The sequence below is a fragment of the Crocuta crocuta genome, unplaced genomic scaffold, assembly GCF_008692635.1.
Source record: "Crocuta crocuta isolate KB4526 unplaced genomic scaffold, BGI_CrCroc_1.0 scaffold113, whole genome shotgun sequence".
Classification (NCBI taxonomy): Eukaryota; Metazoa; Chordata; class Mammalia; order Carnivora; family Hyaenidae; genus Crocuta; species Crocuta crocuta.
In genome coordinates this window covers 2687025-2703991 of record NW_027530368.1, presented here as the reverse complement: position 1 = coordinate 2703991, position 16967 = coordinate 2687025, and the positions used below count along the sequence as shown (strand labels likewise).

At 36.2% G+C, this 16967-nt stretch overlaps 1 protein-coding gene across 2 annotated transcripts in view; it reads right to left on the bottom strand.

Annotated features, from left to right (window-relative positions):
• Nucleotides 1–16967, bottom strand: part of EXOC6B (exocyst complex component 6B) — a 594589-nt gene that overhangs the window by 489439 nt on the left and 88183 nt on the right. For both annotated transcript variants that reach the window (XM_077766295.1, XM_077766296.1), the window contains exons 3-5: nucleotides 9978–10025; nucleotides 8299–8389; nucleotides 8142–8187 (exon numbers count right to left, since the gene is read on the bottom strand). In XM_077766295.1, the coding sequence (XP_077622421.1) occupies nucleotides 8142–8187; nucleotides 8299–8389; nucleotides 9978–10025 (185 nt within the window). The remainder of the gene's footprint in view (nucleotides 1–8141; nucleotides 8188–8298; nucleotides 8390–9977; nucleotides 10026–16967) is intronic.

Sequence of the window (16967 nt, the reverse complement as noted above, 5' to 3'; positions counted from 1 at the left end):
CACATAAACAAGAAGACAAAGAAATGCTGTCTTAACTAATCAATCTATACACCTAGAATTCGATGCCCTTCAAATATATTCTTCAAAAACAAAGATGAACAGTAAGATATTATGTCACACTCACCAAGATGGCCATAATCAAAAAGACAGACAATAATAAATACCGACATACTGAATTTGCAGATATTGAAATCTCCATATGCTGCTAGCAGAAGGCAAAATGGCATAGCTGATTTGGAAAAGAGTCTGACAGTTCCTCAAATGGTTATACACAGAGTTACCACAGGATCCAGCAATGCCATTCCTAGGTATACAACCAAGAGAAATGAAAGCTTACGTCCACACACAAACTTAAAACAAAAATTCATAGCAGTATTATTTGTAAAAGCCAAAAAGTGGAAACAACCCAAAGGTTCAAATGATGAATAGATAAATAAAATGTGGTATATCCATACAATGGAATATTATTCAGCAATAAGAAGAAATGAAGTACTGAAATATGGCATAACATGGATAAGCTTTGACAATATTATGTTAAATGAAGGAAGCCAATCACAAAGAACCACATATTGTAAAATTCCATTTATATTAAATGTCCAGAATAGGCAAATCTATAGAGACAGAAAGTAAATTAGTAGTTCCCAGTAGCTGACAAGTTGCGGGGGAGGGCGGAGTGGGGGGAGTGGGTGGANACACTTAAGGGACTCAAGAGTTTCTTTTGAAAAGAATAAAAGCATTCTAAAATTGATTGTAGTGATGGCTGCACAACTCTGAATACAATAAAAAAAAACCACTGAATTATACATTTTTTTAAATATTTTTATTTATTTCTAGGAGAGAGAGAGAGAGAGACAGCGTGAGCAGGGGAGGGTCAGAGAGAGAGGGAGATACAGACTCTGAAATAGGCTCCAGGCTCTGAGCTGGCAGTCAGCACAGAGCCCGACGCGGGGCTCGAACCCACGAACCGCGAGATCATGACCTAAGCGAAAGTCGGACACTTAACCAACTAAGCCACCCAGGTGCCCCTGAATTATACATTTTAAATGGATGAATTAATAGTATAGAAACTGTATCTCAAAAAAGTCTGTTAAAATATTTTAAACAAAAAGGATATTAAAAAATGGACCACGTAAAGACTAAACAAAAAGCAGTAGTGGCTACAGTAATACCAAACAACATATTTAATTTTTTTTTTCATTTTATTTATTTGAGAAAGAGAGAGAGCATGAGTGGGAGAGAGGAAGAATCTCAAGCAGGGTTCACACTCTGCATGGGAACCACCGCTGGGCTCAATACCACAACCCTGGAATCATGACCTGAGCCAAAATCCAGAGTCAGCCATCCACCTGACAGAGCCACGCAGGCACCCCAACAACATATATTTAAAAAAAAGAATATTACCAGGGATAAAGAGGGACCTTCAAGGTAATAAATTGGTCATCTCATCAAGAAGATGTAACAAAGATATAACCATACTAAATGCATATGCATCCAACAAGAAAGCTTCAAAATACAACAGCAAGAACTGAAAGAACAGAAAAAATAAATTTGCGAATCCACAATCATAACAGACAATCTCAACAGTCCTGTCAGCAAGTGACAAATACAAAATCATTAGATTAGAAAACCTGAACAACACTATCAGTCCAGGGTACCTAAACGTTAAAGAATGCCCTATTCAGGGGCGCCTGGGTGGCTCAGTCGGGTAAGCACCCGACTTCGGCTCAGCTCATGATCTCACGGTTAATGGGTTCGAGCCCCACATCGGGCTCTGTGCTGACAGCTCAGGGCCTGGAGACTGTCTTCGGATTCTGTGTCTCCCTCTCTCTCTGCCCCTCCCCTGCTCATGCTGTCTCTATCTCTCTCTCTCAAAAATGAATAAAACATTAAAAAAAAAAAAAAAAAGAATGCCCTATTCAAAAACAGAATATACATAATTTTGATATATACATGAAATTTTCACCAAAACGAACCATATGCTGGGCTATTAAAACAAGTCCCAACAAACATTTAAAAACTTGAAATCATACAGTTTACACTTATGAACACAATGAACTAAAATTACAACTCAATTTTTAAAAATCTGAAAAACCTCCTACTATTTGGAAATTAACCAATTCACTTCTAAATAATGAGATTAAATTTTTAAAATCACAAAGGAAATAAAATATTTGAGATAAATGGGGGGAAAACACCATCATCATAAAACATGTAAGATGCAGTTGACATACTGCTAAAAGAGAAGTGAATAGCTTTCAATGGCTACGTTACAAAATAAAGCTAGAAGAGAGGAAATTAAACTCGAAGTAAGTAGGAGAAAGAAAATATTAAAAACAATTGCAGAAATCAGGAAATAACAGTAAAACCTAAAGCTGTTTTTTGGGAAAAAATTAATAAAACTAAGAAACTTCTAGCTAGAATAATTGAAAAGAATAATCAGAGACCAAGAGAGAAAAGACACAAATTATCAACTTAAGTAATGAAAGAGAAAGCATTACTATAGATCCTACACATTTTAAAATTATAAGGGAATATCTTGAACAAGTTTTGCTAATGAATTCAATAACTTGGATGACAGAACAAATTACTTGAAAGACACAAATAAGCAAAATTTACTCATGAAACACAAAATGCAAATATCCCTACATTTACTTTTTAAATTAACTTTGTTATTAAAAACCTCACCAAAACCAAACAAAATTTCCTGTTCCAAGTGACTTCAATTGTGGATTTAACCACGTATTTAAGAAGGATAATGTCAACATTATTTAAGGAAAATAATATCAACACTACTCAAATACTTCCAGAAAAGCAAAAAGGGAATACTTTCCAATGCATTCTATGAGTCCACCATTAACCTGACACTAAAATCAGTGACATTACCAAAACAAACAAACAAAAAAACACTACAGATAAATATTCCTCATAAACACAGATGGCAAAATTCCTCAGCGAAATTTAGCAAATCAAATACTGCATCATATAAAAAGGGTAATATACCATGAGCAAGGGAGATTTATTCCACAAATTCAAGTTCAGTTTAACATTCAATAAATTAATAATATAATTCATATTAATAAACTAAAAAAATTTCTCAACATATAATCGCCTCAACTGACACAGAAAAAGCATTTGACAAAAACAATATTAATTCCTGGTACAAATTTTCAACAATCAGAAATAGAAAGAAATTTCCTCAACCTTATAAAAAGCATATAAGAAAATCTATACATAATTTCTAACTTAAAAGTGAAATGCTTTTCCCCTAAGATCAGGAATAGGACAAGGATATTCATTCTCACTACTATTCAACATTGTACTGGAGATTCTAGACAGATCAATAAGACAAGAAAAACAAACCAGAAAGAAAGCTTCCCAACTGCAAAAAAAGAAATGTAACTGTTTTGGGGCGCCTGGGTGGCTTAGTCGGTTAAGCGTCCGACTTTCGCTTAGGCCATGACCTCGCGGTTCGTGGGTTCGAGCCCCGCGTCGGGCTCTGTGCTGACTGCCAGCTCAGACTCTGGAGCCTGTTTCAGAGTCTGTGTCTCCCTCTCTCTCTGACCCTCCCCTGCTCACACTGTCTCTCTCTCTCTCTCTCCTAGAAATAAATAAAACATTTAAAAAAAAAAAAGAAATATAACTGTTTTTATTTGCAGACAAGATGATCATCTACATAAAAAAATCCAATGGAATAAACCAAAAACTGCTGTAACTGATGACTTTATTAAGGTTTTATACAAGATAAAAATACAAAAAATAAAATAGTATAGTAGCAATAAATGTCTAGAAATTGAAATTTGAAAATCAATACCATTTTAAAACATGAAACATTTATAAAGATAAATATGACAACAGATATGTAAGCCTTATTCACTGAAAACTACAACCATTACTGAAAAAATTAAGAAAGACCTAAATTTATGATAGCATCCATACTGTTTGGGGACAGGGGCAGGAGATGGGACCAGCATTATACGCAAGGGACCTAGTGGAGTATGTCCATATAGAAAGGCAACCTGGCATGGAATGTCAGAGCCCAGGAGAGATGACAAGGGCATTCAGCCAGGACTTACAGTATTATAGCCCAAGCAGAGTAAGGAGGACACCACATAGGAGGGTAACTCAGCTTGTGGTGTTGAGAAGGTAAGGAGTTGCAGTGACAGCAATGAGAGGTGATTAGTTTCAAGCAAGGATATGATTCAGTAAGTAAATATACTAAGAGCAATAAAAACCAGGTTACTCAGCAATGAGTACACCAAGCACATACATTATGGCTTCTAACTAACATTCTCTACCAACAGAACCATAGTTACTTGGATAATTAGCTGGTTCCAGGGCTGCAACAGGCAGAGTATAAATGAACCTGAAAAATATCTCCTTTGTAACAAAGTACTCAAAAACTTATGAGGACATATTAAAGGACACAGAAGCCAGACTGAAGGGACACCACTGGTGCCATTCAGAATAATTTGAACAAATTAAGAATACTAACAAATTATGATTCATCAAATAAAATAAGAAAGTATGAATCCATACTAACATAAAAAATTGATGTGAAAATCTGATGAAAATGATTAATTTATATAAGTATGAAATACCTCCCCACAAAAATTTTAATTGCAAATGTAAAAAAGAACAACTTTACAATGCAAATGTCTGACAGACACCATCTTAATCAAGTAATCAAAGTGAACATCATCATTGACGGGACAAATAAAATTCATGTGCCACCTGATAAGATGCAATAAGAACACAGCACCCCTTTTGTGATATTCCAGTCAAAGACATAAAATGTAAATCTAACCATGAGAAAATATCAGTCAACCCCAAATTGAGGGGCATTCTACATAAAAATTGGCCTGTAATATTCAAAAGTAACAAGGCCATGGAAGTCAAGGAAAGACTGAGGACAGCTCCAGGCTGAAGAAGAATAAAGAGACATGACCATTAAATGCAACACGTTTTAAACTGGATTCTTTTGCTATAAAGAACATGATTGAGATAATGAGCAAAATCTGAGGATTTTGTATAAGGATTAGATACTACTAATATATGAGTGTTAATTTCTATTCTCTGTTGCATTGTGGCTGCACAGAAGAGTGTCTTTATTTGTAGGAAATCACACTAAAGTATTTGGGGATGACAGGGTGTCATATTAGCAACTTAACAACTGATTCAAGAAAAAACACAGTTAATTTATACTGTACTTGAGAATGTTTAAAAATAAAAATTTTAAAAGGCCACAAAATAAATGGTATCAACAAAATTTACAACGGCTATAACAACAAAAAGCAAAGTTATTAGATAAGCCATGCACTAAAAGAAAATATTTGTAGGATACTACTAATAAGAGGAAAAGGTATCCAAAATATATTAATGGATTCTAATAAATGAAAAAACAACAAGAACAAACCTGAGAGAAAAAGGGGCAAAATAATGAAAGAAAATCCAAATATCCAAAAACCAATCTCACTAATAAAAAAAAAAATAATAAAATGAAGAATAACGATCTATCATTTCCCAATTATCAGACTGGCAAAAACCACAGTCTCACAATACAAATGTTACCTAGAGGTTGAGTAACAGACCTACCAAAAAGTGACAGTGGGAGTCTAAATTGATAAATCACTTTGGAGAATAATATCTAGTAAGAACAAATACATGAACATCCTTTTTCTGAGCCAGCTGACCTTTTTCTAGATATAAACCACATACCAGCAGAACTGGCACCACCTGGGAGGTTGGTGGAAAATTCCTGATCTCAGGAATGACCCCAGACCTACTGAATAAGAATCTACATTTAACAAATCTCCATGCAATTTGTATATATAGCAACATTTGAAGAGCACTGTTCTCAGGAAACCTTGAGTGTGTGAACAAAGCGACACAAACAATATTTACTGAATCATTGGCTGCAGAGCAAACAACTGGAAACACATCCAATGTTCTCAGCTACTCTGTAACAACAACAATCCCAAAAATCTCAGTGTCTTAAAACAAAGATTTATAACTTATACATCCATAACAGGTTGGCAGGGAAGTTCTGTTCATTGCAGTTACTCAGGGATTCAACCAACATCTTGAAAGTTTCCACTTGTCACACCCAAAGGAAAACAGACCCTTGGGCTAGAAAGTAACTGCTAAACCCAGAAGTAACAATCACCACTTCTGTTCACATCTTATCAGTCACACAGCTCAAGGAAGCCCAGGAAATATAATCCTACCATGGTACCAGAAGAAGACTGAGCTAGAAGTATTAGTGCACAGCATTTATGACAAATACTGGAAATGAGAGGGGAAATGTGAATTACTCACATAGTGGACTATTATAAAGGATTAAAGTAAGTGAACTAGATATATATATATACATAAAGTCTCCATTAGTATGGAAGCCCCGTAAGAGTAGATATTTTCATCTGCTTTCTGTATCCCCAAGAACAATGCCTAGCATATAGTAAGTACTCCATTCATTTTTGTTGAATCAATGAATCTCAAAAAAATGACTGAGAACCATTCATGTACATGTTTTTAAAAACACGAATACAATATATGATTTGCAGACATTAAAAACATGGACTAGAAAGACACTCACCAAATTTATGATACTGGTTTCCTTGGGGAAGTAGTGAAAGGAATAGGGCTGAGGAAAGGGACATAAGTTTCATCTGTAATTGTAACAAATGTCTATCTTTACCTCTCTCTGTCCATAAGTCTATATACCTCTCTATATGTATTTATATATATATGCATATATTTATATATACATATATATAAATCAAAGCTGGAAAACTATTAATACAGAGAAGCTGGTACACAGTATTTTTTTTATTCTCTGTAATCTTCTGTAATTTTAGAACATTACTAAAAAGTTATCAGAAAAATAATACTACTTTCATATCTCAATGAACAGAACTTCTCCTATTACCGTACCTATGTTCTTGTATGTGAACATGTCCTCCTGGGAAAAAGACGGGAGTCTAAAAAATTCAAAAAATGCTGATGCTTCATGCTTTAGGCTTTAAAATTCTTGAGGATTTAATGTTTCTAGTAACAATATTTCTGTTGCTATTTCAATATCACTTTTTAATTCTACACTTTTTCCCTTGAAACCTAGGTAAAATCAACATTCCAGAAAGATGTGTCCTGTTTATCGTACAGCTTCACCTATCCCCTCATTACTGCAGCACAGTCCATGGTGGGGAGGGTGGGGACACTTACTCTAGCTTGGGAAGGAGAGCAGAAGGGTCACTCTAGACAGTTCTTTGGAATAAAACCAGAAGAAAACAACATGCGGGAAAGTAATCCTCTGAACCTAGTCTTGACCTTGCCCCTCTTGATGATTAATTTTATGGGCCAACTTAGCTAGGTCATTTTGCCCAAATATTTGGTCAAATATTGTTCTAGATACTTCTGTGAAGGTATTTTTTAGATGCAATTACTGACACGCAGACCAGTAGACTCTGAGTAAAGACGAGTACTCTCTCCATAATTTAGGGGGACTTCATTTAATCAGTCAAAAAGACTTTAACAGAGAAAAACTGACTCCTTGAGGAAGAGGAAATTCTGACAGCGGACTGCCTTCAAACTCAGGTTACAATATTTGTCCTTCCCTGACACCCCAACCTACCACCTGCCTCTGCAGATTTTGACTTGCCAGCCTCCAAAATCACATGAACCAGTTCCCTAAAATCCATGAGTCAGTATCTCCCTCTCTCACTCTATACATACACACACACACTCTCTCTCTCTCTATGGATTCTGTTTCAATGAAGAACCCTAGTTCATCCCTGCACCAGAACCAGTAACTATTTTTTCTACTACAATACTAAACCAAAGCATGTTTCTCAAATAAACTATTACTGAAAGTTACATGTTTTACCCCTGAAAGACCAGGTCTTCTAAAAACCAAACTGTGAGTAGTGTTTTTCTTATTAAACATGATATATGGCAAAATACATCAGCATACCACTAGTATACGTGAACAGGTCTCAGGATGAAATCAACAGATACACACCAGGCTAGAGAGGATGTTATGTGGACTTAATTATTTCTTAAACAGTTAGGCTAAATATGGACCTTAAAACTACCCTAATTAACAGAAATTTTAGATGATAAAAAATATTCAATTAAAAAAATCTTACCTTTTAGTTTTCATCTGGTCCCTCAGTTTGCTATACATCTCCAGGACTTGAAAGAAAAGGGGGAAAAGAGCATACACGTATTATTCAGAGAAAGTGAAAAACTTACTAAAGCTAAAGGAATTACATCAAGAATCCTAATCCATTTCCAGCTCCTCACCTGGAAGACACAGCATTAATTTATCAACAGTGGCTGAAATATTTCTCTGTTGTAGTCGACACTGCTTCAGCTCTTCCATTGCTATTACCAGCTTGGCAAGAGGAAAAAAAAAACTGAATTATGCCAGTAGCTGTAAATAAAAAGCTTTCAGTCACATTTTTCCACCCTGTGTTCAATTCATCAGAAAATCCCAGACAGTTTCATAGAAAGACCTGCCAAGTGAACTAAGAAACTGCCTTTCTCAACTAGTAAAACATTCCTGCGTGGTTTCCCATTTTCTCCCCAAGATACACACTAGACTGGAAAAGGCCGGCTAAAGTGAAATCCTAAAATCCAGGGGCAATCCAGAAGAAAAGAAAAAATTTGCAGATTTTCTCCAAACCTCATTCAGACTCTTCATTATGTTTGGTTTCATCAAATCTTCTGAGAAAATCCTATATTTCTCTCATCAGTGCAAGGCTCCTTGAGGGAAACAGTCCTCCCTATATCGCTTCAGATGGGTCTTAAAAATAATCTTCAACTCAATCTCTATTTTAACAAATAAACCACATGCTTAGAAGTTACGGCTTGTCCAAAAGTTCCAGTTCAGGGAAGGATAACTCACTTTTCCTTCCCATCTCAAATCATAACACACTCTAACTGGAAGAAACTGCATTCTCTGCGTCATTTTTAATATTTGAGACAAACTTTCAAAAAACAATCATCTACATAGCTTCTTCTGGTATTCATCCCAAACCCATACCTAAAAACGTTACCTGCTCAGATACCATACAGAAAAGAAAAAAAGAACAGCAATGATTAAGTCATTGATAAAACAATCAAAAGCTAGTCTTAAAAACTACTAAAATCGAACATTAAATAAGTACAAGTCCATAAGGAAAGTACATGATACAGAGAACAGTGATGGTCTGCGAGTAAGAAAATAATTACTACATAAATTTTAGCAAATCACCTGTTTCAGTTTTCTCACCAATAAAATGGTGATAATACCTGTCCCGACTTTATCATAGGCCAGTCATGAGAATGAAGTGAGAAAAAGGATGTAAAATAACCTTGTAAACTGTGATGGCTTAAATGGCAATTGTGTCAATTAACAGAATCACGGATTCATTTTTTTAAAGAATATTTATGGAGCACCGACTTTGTGCCAGTCACTGTTTAGGCAGGCAGAGGGTATATAGCAATGAACAAAACAAACAAAAATCCCCGACTTCACGGAGCTTAATTTCTAATGGAAGGAGACAGACAGAAAACAAACATACAACTAAAAATATGTAATAGTAGAGCACGATAGGTGCAGTGGAGAAAAACAAAGCAGGAAAAGTAAAACTAAACAGAATACAGGAGTGTGAGAGCGAGTCTGCAATTTCAATAAAAGGCATCATAAAGAAAAGAACATCTGAGCAAAGTCTGAAGTAGAATATTAGGGAAAAAGCATTCCAGACAGAGGGAACAGCAGTGGCCACTCAAGTGATTTAAAAACACAGCTAGGAAAAACATCCTCTCTCATTACACTTTCTAGTGGCTATATTAATTCAGAAAAAACATTGGGAGAAGCAAGGAGAATATCCAAGTTCCTCCAACACACTGCTGATGGTCTTCTAAGCCTTCAGGAATGCAGTCATCACAAGAGAATGACAGGAAACAGAAGATTTTTTCAAAAGGTAAACTGGCCTTACTTCCTTTCCCTCATGTTGCAGTTTTCTATTAGTATCCGTCACTTGATTCTGTGGAGAGAAGACAATTTGCACTCATAAAAAAACAAGCATTTACACAACTGTTGGGTAAGATCAACATTTTAAATGAAAAGAACAGTTATTCATGTAGTTTCAGTAGCCCAACACGTTTTGGTTTAATGGCATTCTCTTGGGTCTAAATTATATCAACTTTTCTACTAGATGTTTTCTACCACATGATATTTTGAACACTGAAAAAAAATTTGCTGACTGATATGTTCAGCTTAGAATATTCCAAACTAAGACACTATAACAACTAAAGATTGGGGCGCCTGGGTGGCTTAGTCGGTTAAGCGTCCAACTTTCGCTTAGGTCATGATCTCGCGGTTCGTGGGTTCGAGCCCCGTGTCGGGCTCTGTGCTGACTGCCAGCTCAGAGCCTGAAGCCTGTTTCAGTCTGTGACTCCCTCTCTCTCTGACCCTCCCCTGCTCATGCTGCCTGTCTCTCTCTCTCTCTCCTAGAAATAAATAAAAAAAAAAAACATTAAAAAAATTTTAAAAAAAATTAAAAAAAAAAAACAACTAAAGATCACACTTTAGTGTTGGAAAGAGAGAAAACAGAAAATAGAAAAAAATTACCCAGAGAACCTTAGCATCTCTACTATGTGTACAAAGAACAAATTTTATCATAGATATTCCTCACTTCACCAATGTATTCCTGGAAAACTTGGGTATAAACTAAAANAGTCGGACGCTTAACCGACTAAGCCACCCAGGCGCCCCTAAACTAAGCTTTTTAACTCAGGTCGAATTTTCTCTGATTATCCTAATTTTATTTTTTTATTTTTTTTTTTTAGTTTATTAATTTTGAAAGAGAGAGAGCACAAGCAGGGGAGGGGCAGAGTGAGAGGGAGAGAGAGAATCTCAAGCAGGTTTCATGCTGTCAGCACAGAACACAACACAGGCCTCAGTCTCACAAACCGTGAGTTCATGACCTGAGGTGAAATGAAGAATTGGACGTTTAAGCAACTGAGCCACTCAGATGTCCCTATTTTGGAAAACATTTTATCTTAATTCTTTTGGAAAATTTTTTTAAATGTTTCTTTATTTTTGAGAAAATGGAAAACATTTTATCTTAATTCTTTTTGAAAATTTTTTTAAATGTTTCTTTATTTTTGAGAGAGAAGAGACAAAACACGATTGGGGGAGAGGCAGTGAGAGAGGGAGACACAGAATCTGAAGCAGCCTCCAGGCTTTGAGCTGTCAGCACAAAGCCCAACGTGGGGCTTGAACTCGTGAACTGCAAGACCATGAGCAGAGTCGAAGTCAAATGCTTAACCAACTGAGCCACCCAAAGGCCCTTATCTTCTTTTTGGATCATTAATTCAAAACAGTTTCTAACACTTCCATATTTCCATTTTTCAAAATTAATCTTTCCATCTGATAGTCAAAACTATATAAGCGGGCCTTAAAATTTATCTAGTGTTTGTAATTTAAAGGAACTGGTACCAAGTTTTTTGATATCTACTTTTGGAGACTCAATTGATATAAAAATATAAAGTACACAGAGTAGCAATTTCCTCACCATCTCAAATATTATCAAAACATGAGCAGGGACGCCTGGGTGGCTCAGTCGGTTGAGCATCCAACTCTTGATTTCAGCTCAGGCCATGATCTCATGGTCATGAGATCAAGCTCCATGCCTAGCATGGAGTCTGCTTGAGATTCTCTCCCTCTCCTTCTGCCTTTCTCTCTCTCAAAACAACAACCAATCTGAGCAATATTGACTTCTAAAGCTTTCTTTTAATGGAGGCTTTCTATCCCCCGCTTCTACCAATAACTGCCATTCCTTACACTTTTAAGACATTCCCTTAGCCCAGTGTTTCCTATTATATCCCTTAGAACACCAAGAAATATTAGTTAATAGACATTCTTCACATGCATACAGAGGTGCAGACAGTGCAGATACACACATGCACATGCGCGCGTGCGCGCGCGCGCACACACACACACACACACACACACACACACCCCAAATATTCCACTAAAATTTAGTGGGAAATTCCACTAAACAGGTAACTTTATTCAGGACTTCTTGAAGCCTTTGATATTCTACATGTACCATGAATGTCCAGTAAGGGGATATCATACAGAATGTTTCCCACACGTATTTAACATAACACCCTTTTATTGAGGATCATCTTAAGAAACTAGTTTTTCAGGAACACACATCTGAAAACTTTGCCCTACGCTATATACTACACCTGGACTATCATTTTCAGAGCAGATTACCACAATGCAGCTCCTTTTTTCACAGACAAAATAAAACCCAACCTTCTCCAGAAAGTCTTTATGAAGTAACAGAAAGAGAAGAAACTCTCAAATTCCCTCTTTACTATTTATTTAATAGTACCATATGTGAAACACTTGGTTTTACTGGACTGTTAGCTCAACATGAATTAAGAGTATGATGTAGCTATCCCAAATGCGGAGCTAAGACAACACTAATAGAACACTGTCTAAAGCAGGATTCAGGAAACTGTTTTTTGCAAATAGCTAGGTAGATAATCTCTGTTGTAACTATTCCTCTCAGCCACCATAGCAAAAATACAGCCATAAATAAAATGTAGATGAATGGGCATTGCTACATTCCAGTAAAACTTCATTTACAAAAATAGGAGACAAGCTGGATTTGGCCTGCAAGACACAGTTTGCTGATCACAGTTTACTAGAATAAGTAAGATGATAAGGCTCTAAGACCACATGATAAGAGTTATATTAAGATGCCATGTTTTAGCAAGGCCATTGACAAACTGAAACACGATTAGATGGGAGTATGTTTGGAGAAGAACTCAAAGCTACACACATGAAAAATAAAGGGTATTTTAGCCCAAAGAAGGGGACAACATTCATGTGGAGATACTATATACTATACCTAGACACTATATACTATATCTAAATAACAGCTGTCCTTCAAATATCTGAAGAGCTATCAGAATAAAGGTACTAAAATATCTGACAGGCAGTCAGAAGAAAGGTACTGCCCTAAAATAGTGCCTATTACTCAAACTAATAAATGGATGTTACTAGAACACAGGAAAGATATCAGCTTACTATAAGAAAAAGCTTTCAGGCAATGTGAATAAAAATGGGGTAGAATGCCTTAAATTGTACTATCTCCCGCTTCACAGTAGTTATTCAAGAATAATTTGTTTTTTAATCCTAGAGATCTCATAAAATTCCACCTTCCATAAATACTACTAAATTCAAAATCATGGTTTCTATTTACCTTATAAAGATGCCATTTCTAAAACTTTTTTTTACCTCAAACTCTTTGCAAGAAATACATTTTACACTGCAAGCCAGTACACAAATTTAAGGAATACACACACACACACACACACACACACACACACACACACATCTACCTCTGAAACAAAACTCCTTGTAATACATACTTTTATTTTCTATTCTGCTCTATTCTATTTCATTTCCATTTTTATTTAAAAAACTGATTATGGCCCACTAAACTGACCTCATACAAACAATGGTTCTAAAACACATTCACAGGAACCTAACCAATTCTTCTAATAATTACTATTTCAATACTACTTTAATATAAAAATGAAAGGAAATGGGGTGCCTGGGTGGCTCAGTTAGGCATCTGACTCTTGATCTCAGCCCAGGTGTTGATCTCAGGGTCATAAGTTTGAGCCCTGCATTGGGTTCAACGCTGGGCACGGAGTCGGTTTTAAAAAGAGAGAGAGAGAGAGAGAGAGAGAAGAAAGTATGCTGCCTATCCAGAATGCTACTTCTCTTGATGTAGAAAACATAAACATGGAGAGAGATAATATAAATACATACTGTGAATCAAAAGAAATAGTGGGCATTCTAGAGAGTGTAGTTTCTCTTCATTGTTATGTTAAAATACTACGGACAATAGTTAATACTTAACCTTGCCCATTTTCTAAATTTTTTTCTAGAGTTCAAGAAGCTCAAGTTTTCATAGGTTCTTAACCCAGGTTGAATGGATCCCTCAGCAAAACCTCCCTGGTGTGCTGCTAGACTTTAATAGCCTCAGGTTGCAGAGGAAATGAGTGGAGCTTGAAGCAGTCCAAAACCCTGAACCGGTAGTCATGCTTTCTCTCAGAGGCATCTTGAGCAATCTCAAGGAATTTGAAACTTGAAACAATTTGGAGGAAGAAAGACAAAGAGAAGATGAGTACCAGGCAGCCAGTGATACCAGCAACTGGTGAACATCACAGGCAGTATTCAGTGGTACCTGCCAAGGTACTGGTACTGCTACTTCAGTGACCAGAGACACAGCTTCATGCTGTCCCTCACAGACCAGGGGCCCAGAGAGTAGAGGGAGTAGTTTGGAATATACACATCCAAGAAACACAGAAAAGAACAGCCTGAGGTGAGAATGGAAAAGTTGGGCTGGCAGAGTAAAGACAAATAGTATACATGGCTCCCGCAAGGGCCCCATATCTCTGTTTTCAGACGTTGCAGACACTTCTGTTCATTTGAAACTCAATTGTCCATTTCAGCCCCCAAAACATCAGCACAACTTTTTATTTTATATATAATCAAACTGGGGTGCCAGGGTGGCTCAGTTAAGTGTCCAGCTTCAGCTCAGGTCATGATCTCATGGTTCGTGAGTTCGAGTCCCACATCAGGCTCTGTGCTGACAGCATGGAGCCTACTTGGGATTCTCTTTCTCCTTCTCTCTCTGGCCCTCCCCCATGTGTTCTCATTCTCTCATTTTCTCTCTCTCTCTCTCTCTCTCTCTCTCAAAATAAATAAACTTTAAAAAATTATTTTAAAAAGGCAGATATTGTCAAATTGGTCACACTTTTTAATTGCTTACTACATAAGTAAACATTTCTAATACCTTCTCTACCTTCTCACATAAGATATCCTTCTGAAATATATTGTAATTAATTATTCTTTTAAATGAATGTACCAAGATTTATTTTACTAATCTTCTACTAAATGACTTTAAGGACATACTAAAGTGGTACACATTAGAGGGAGGGGCAGGGAAAAATAATTAAGTTAAATTAATTAAATTTGGGGGGGCCTAAGTGGCTCGATTGGTTAAGAGTCCATCGTTGGCTCAAGTCATGATCTTGCAGTTCACGGGTTTGAACACCACAGCAGGCTCTGTGCTGAGAGCTTAGAGCATGGAGCCTCCTTTGGAATCTGCGTCTCCCTCTCTCTCTGCTCCCCTTCCCCGCCCCCACTAATGCTCTGTCTCCCTCTCTTTCAAAAATAAACATTTAAAAAATTGAATTAAGTTTTACACATTAAAAAGGAATCATATGAACATCCTTATACATACACATCTAGCCTTAGAATAAATCTTTAAAATTATGTGGAGTTTGGGGCGCCTGGGTGGCTCAGTCAGTTAAGTGTCTGACTCTTGATTTTGGCTCAGGTCATGATCTCACAGTTCTGAGTTCGAGCCCTGCATCAGGCTCTGCGCTGACAGTACAAGCCTGCTTGGGATACATTCACTCTCTCTCTCAATCTCACTGCCACTCCCCGGCTCACACTCTCTATCTAAAAAAACAACAACAACAACAAAATACACTATGTGGAGTTTTAAGCATTCATAAATAAAATTGCTCTCCTCAAAGGTTGTAACAATCTACACTCCAACCTGGCATTCCCTGTTGACTGGTATCAATCTCTACTCTTAAACAGCATTTTTTTCATCTTTTCATTTAATTAGGTCACACTTTATTGTTTAAGTTGGCATTCTTTTAATTTTATAAATTGTAGAGTCCTCTTGTATTTCTTCTTATGTGAACTATATATTAACATATATTTCTCAGTTTATTAGACTGTTCATGTTTTTCCTTTTAACTTATACAGGACTTTTTCTATGTTAAGGATATTAACCACCTGGCAAATGTATTTTTTCTTTTTTTTGGCAAATATATTTTTATAATTTTTTTTATTATTTATGTTTTTAACTTACATGTAGAAAAGATTCTTTCATTTTAATGTTGCCGTTTCTAACAAATTTTCTTTCTGGCTAGAAATTTTGTTTAGAAATTTATTCCTCACTCCCCAAATCACATAAATATCATCTGTACTTTCTACTAGTTCCTTTATGGTTTTGTCTTTTCTATTTAACTGTTTTGTTCATCTGAAATTAATGTTCATATGTTGAATGAAAAACAGATTAAACTTAATTTCAACTAAAACAGTTAAGCATTAAGCACCGTAACAAAAAAATCAGAAGAGCTATTACTCTTGGAGGGGAGGGTAAAGGGAGCCACTGAGAAGAATAAAAAAGAGATTTAATTGTGTTGGAAATAATATACTTCTTAAGAACACTGGATAGTTACAGCTCCATAAACCTCTTATTTGAAGCCCTGGGACCCACTGTGTTTTGGACTGCAGAAATTTAGAGATTTTGTAAAGATAATATGGTACATATTGTACATAATACCTCCACACAATGGGTAGTAGGACAAAATCCCACCATCAAACATATTAATAATTCTACAGCAAAATACAAAATTTTACATTAAAGAAAACATATTTAAAAGTTTGATAGCTTTATGAAGCTTAGGTTTTATAGTCACATTAGCTGTTAAATCCCTATAGCTTTAAATAGCCCACTTTCTCCCTCAATAAAGTTGCTTCTTTGCTTCTCTTATCAATGTATTCTTTTATATGAATTTCACATTCACTGTCAAGTTCATCTTTTTGGGATTTGAATTCAAATTCCAACAGGAAAAGAGGAGGAGGAAGAGGGGGAAAAAAAAGAAGAAAAAGAAGGGAAGAAGGGGAGGGGAAAGGAGGAACAGGGGAGAGGAGAAAAAGGAGAGGGGAGGGGAAGAAAAGGAGAGGGAAGGGGAAGGGAAGGGAAAAAGAGAAAGAGAGAGAGAGAAAGAGAAAGAAAGACAGAAAGAAAGACAGAAAGAAAGAAAGACAGAAAGACAGACAGAAAGACAGACAGAAAGAAAGAAAGAAAGAA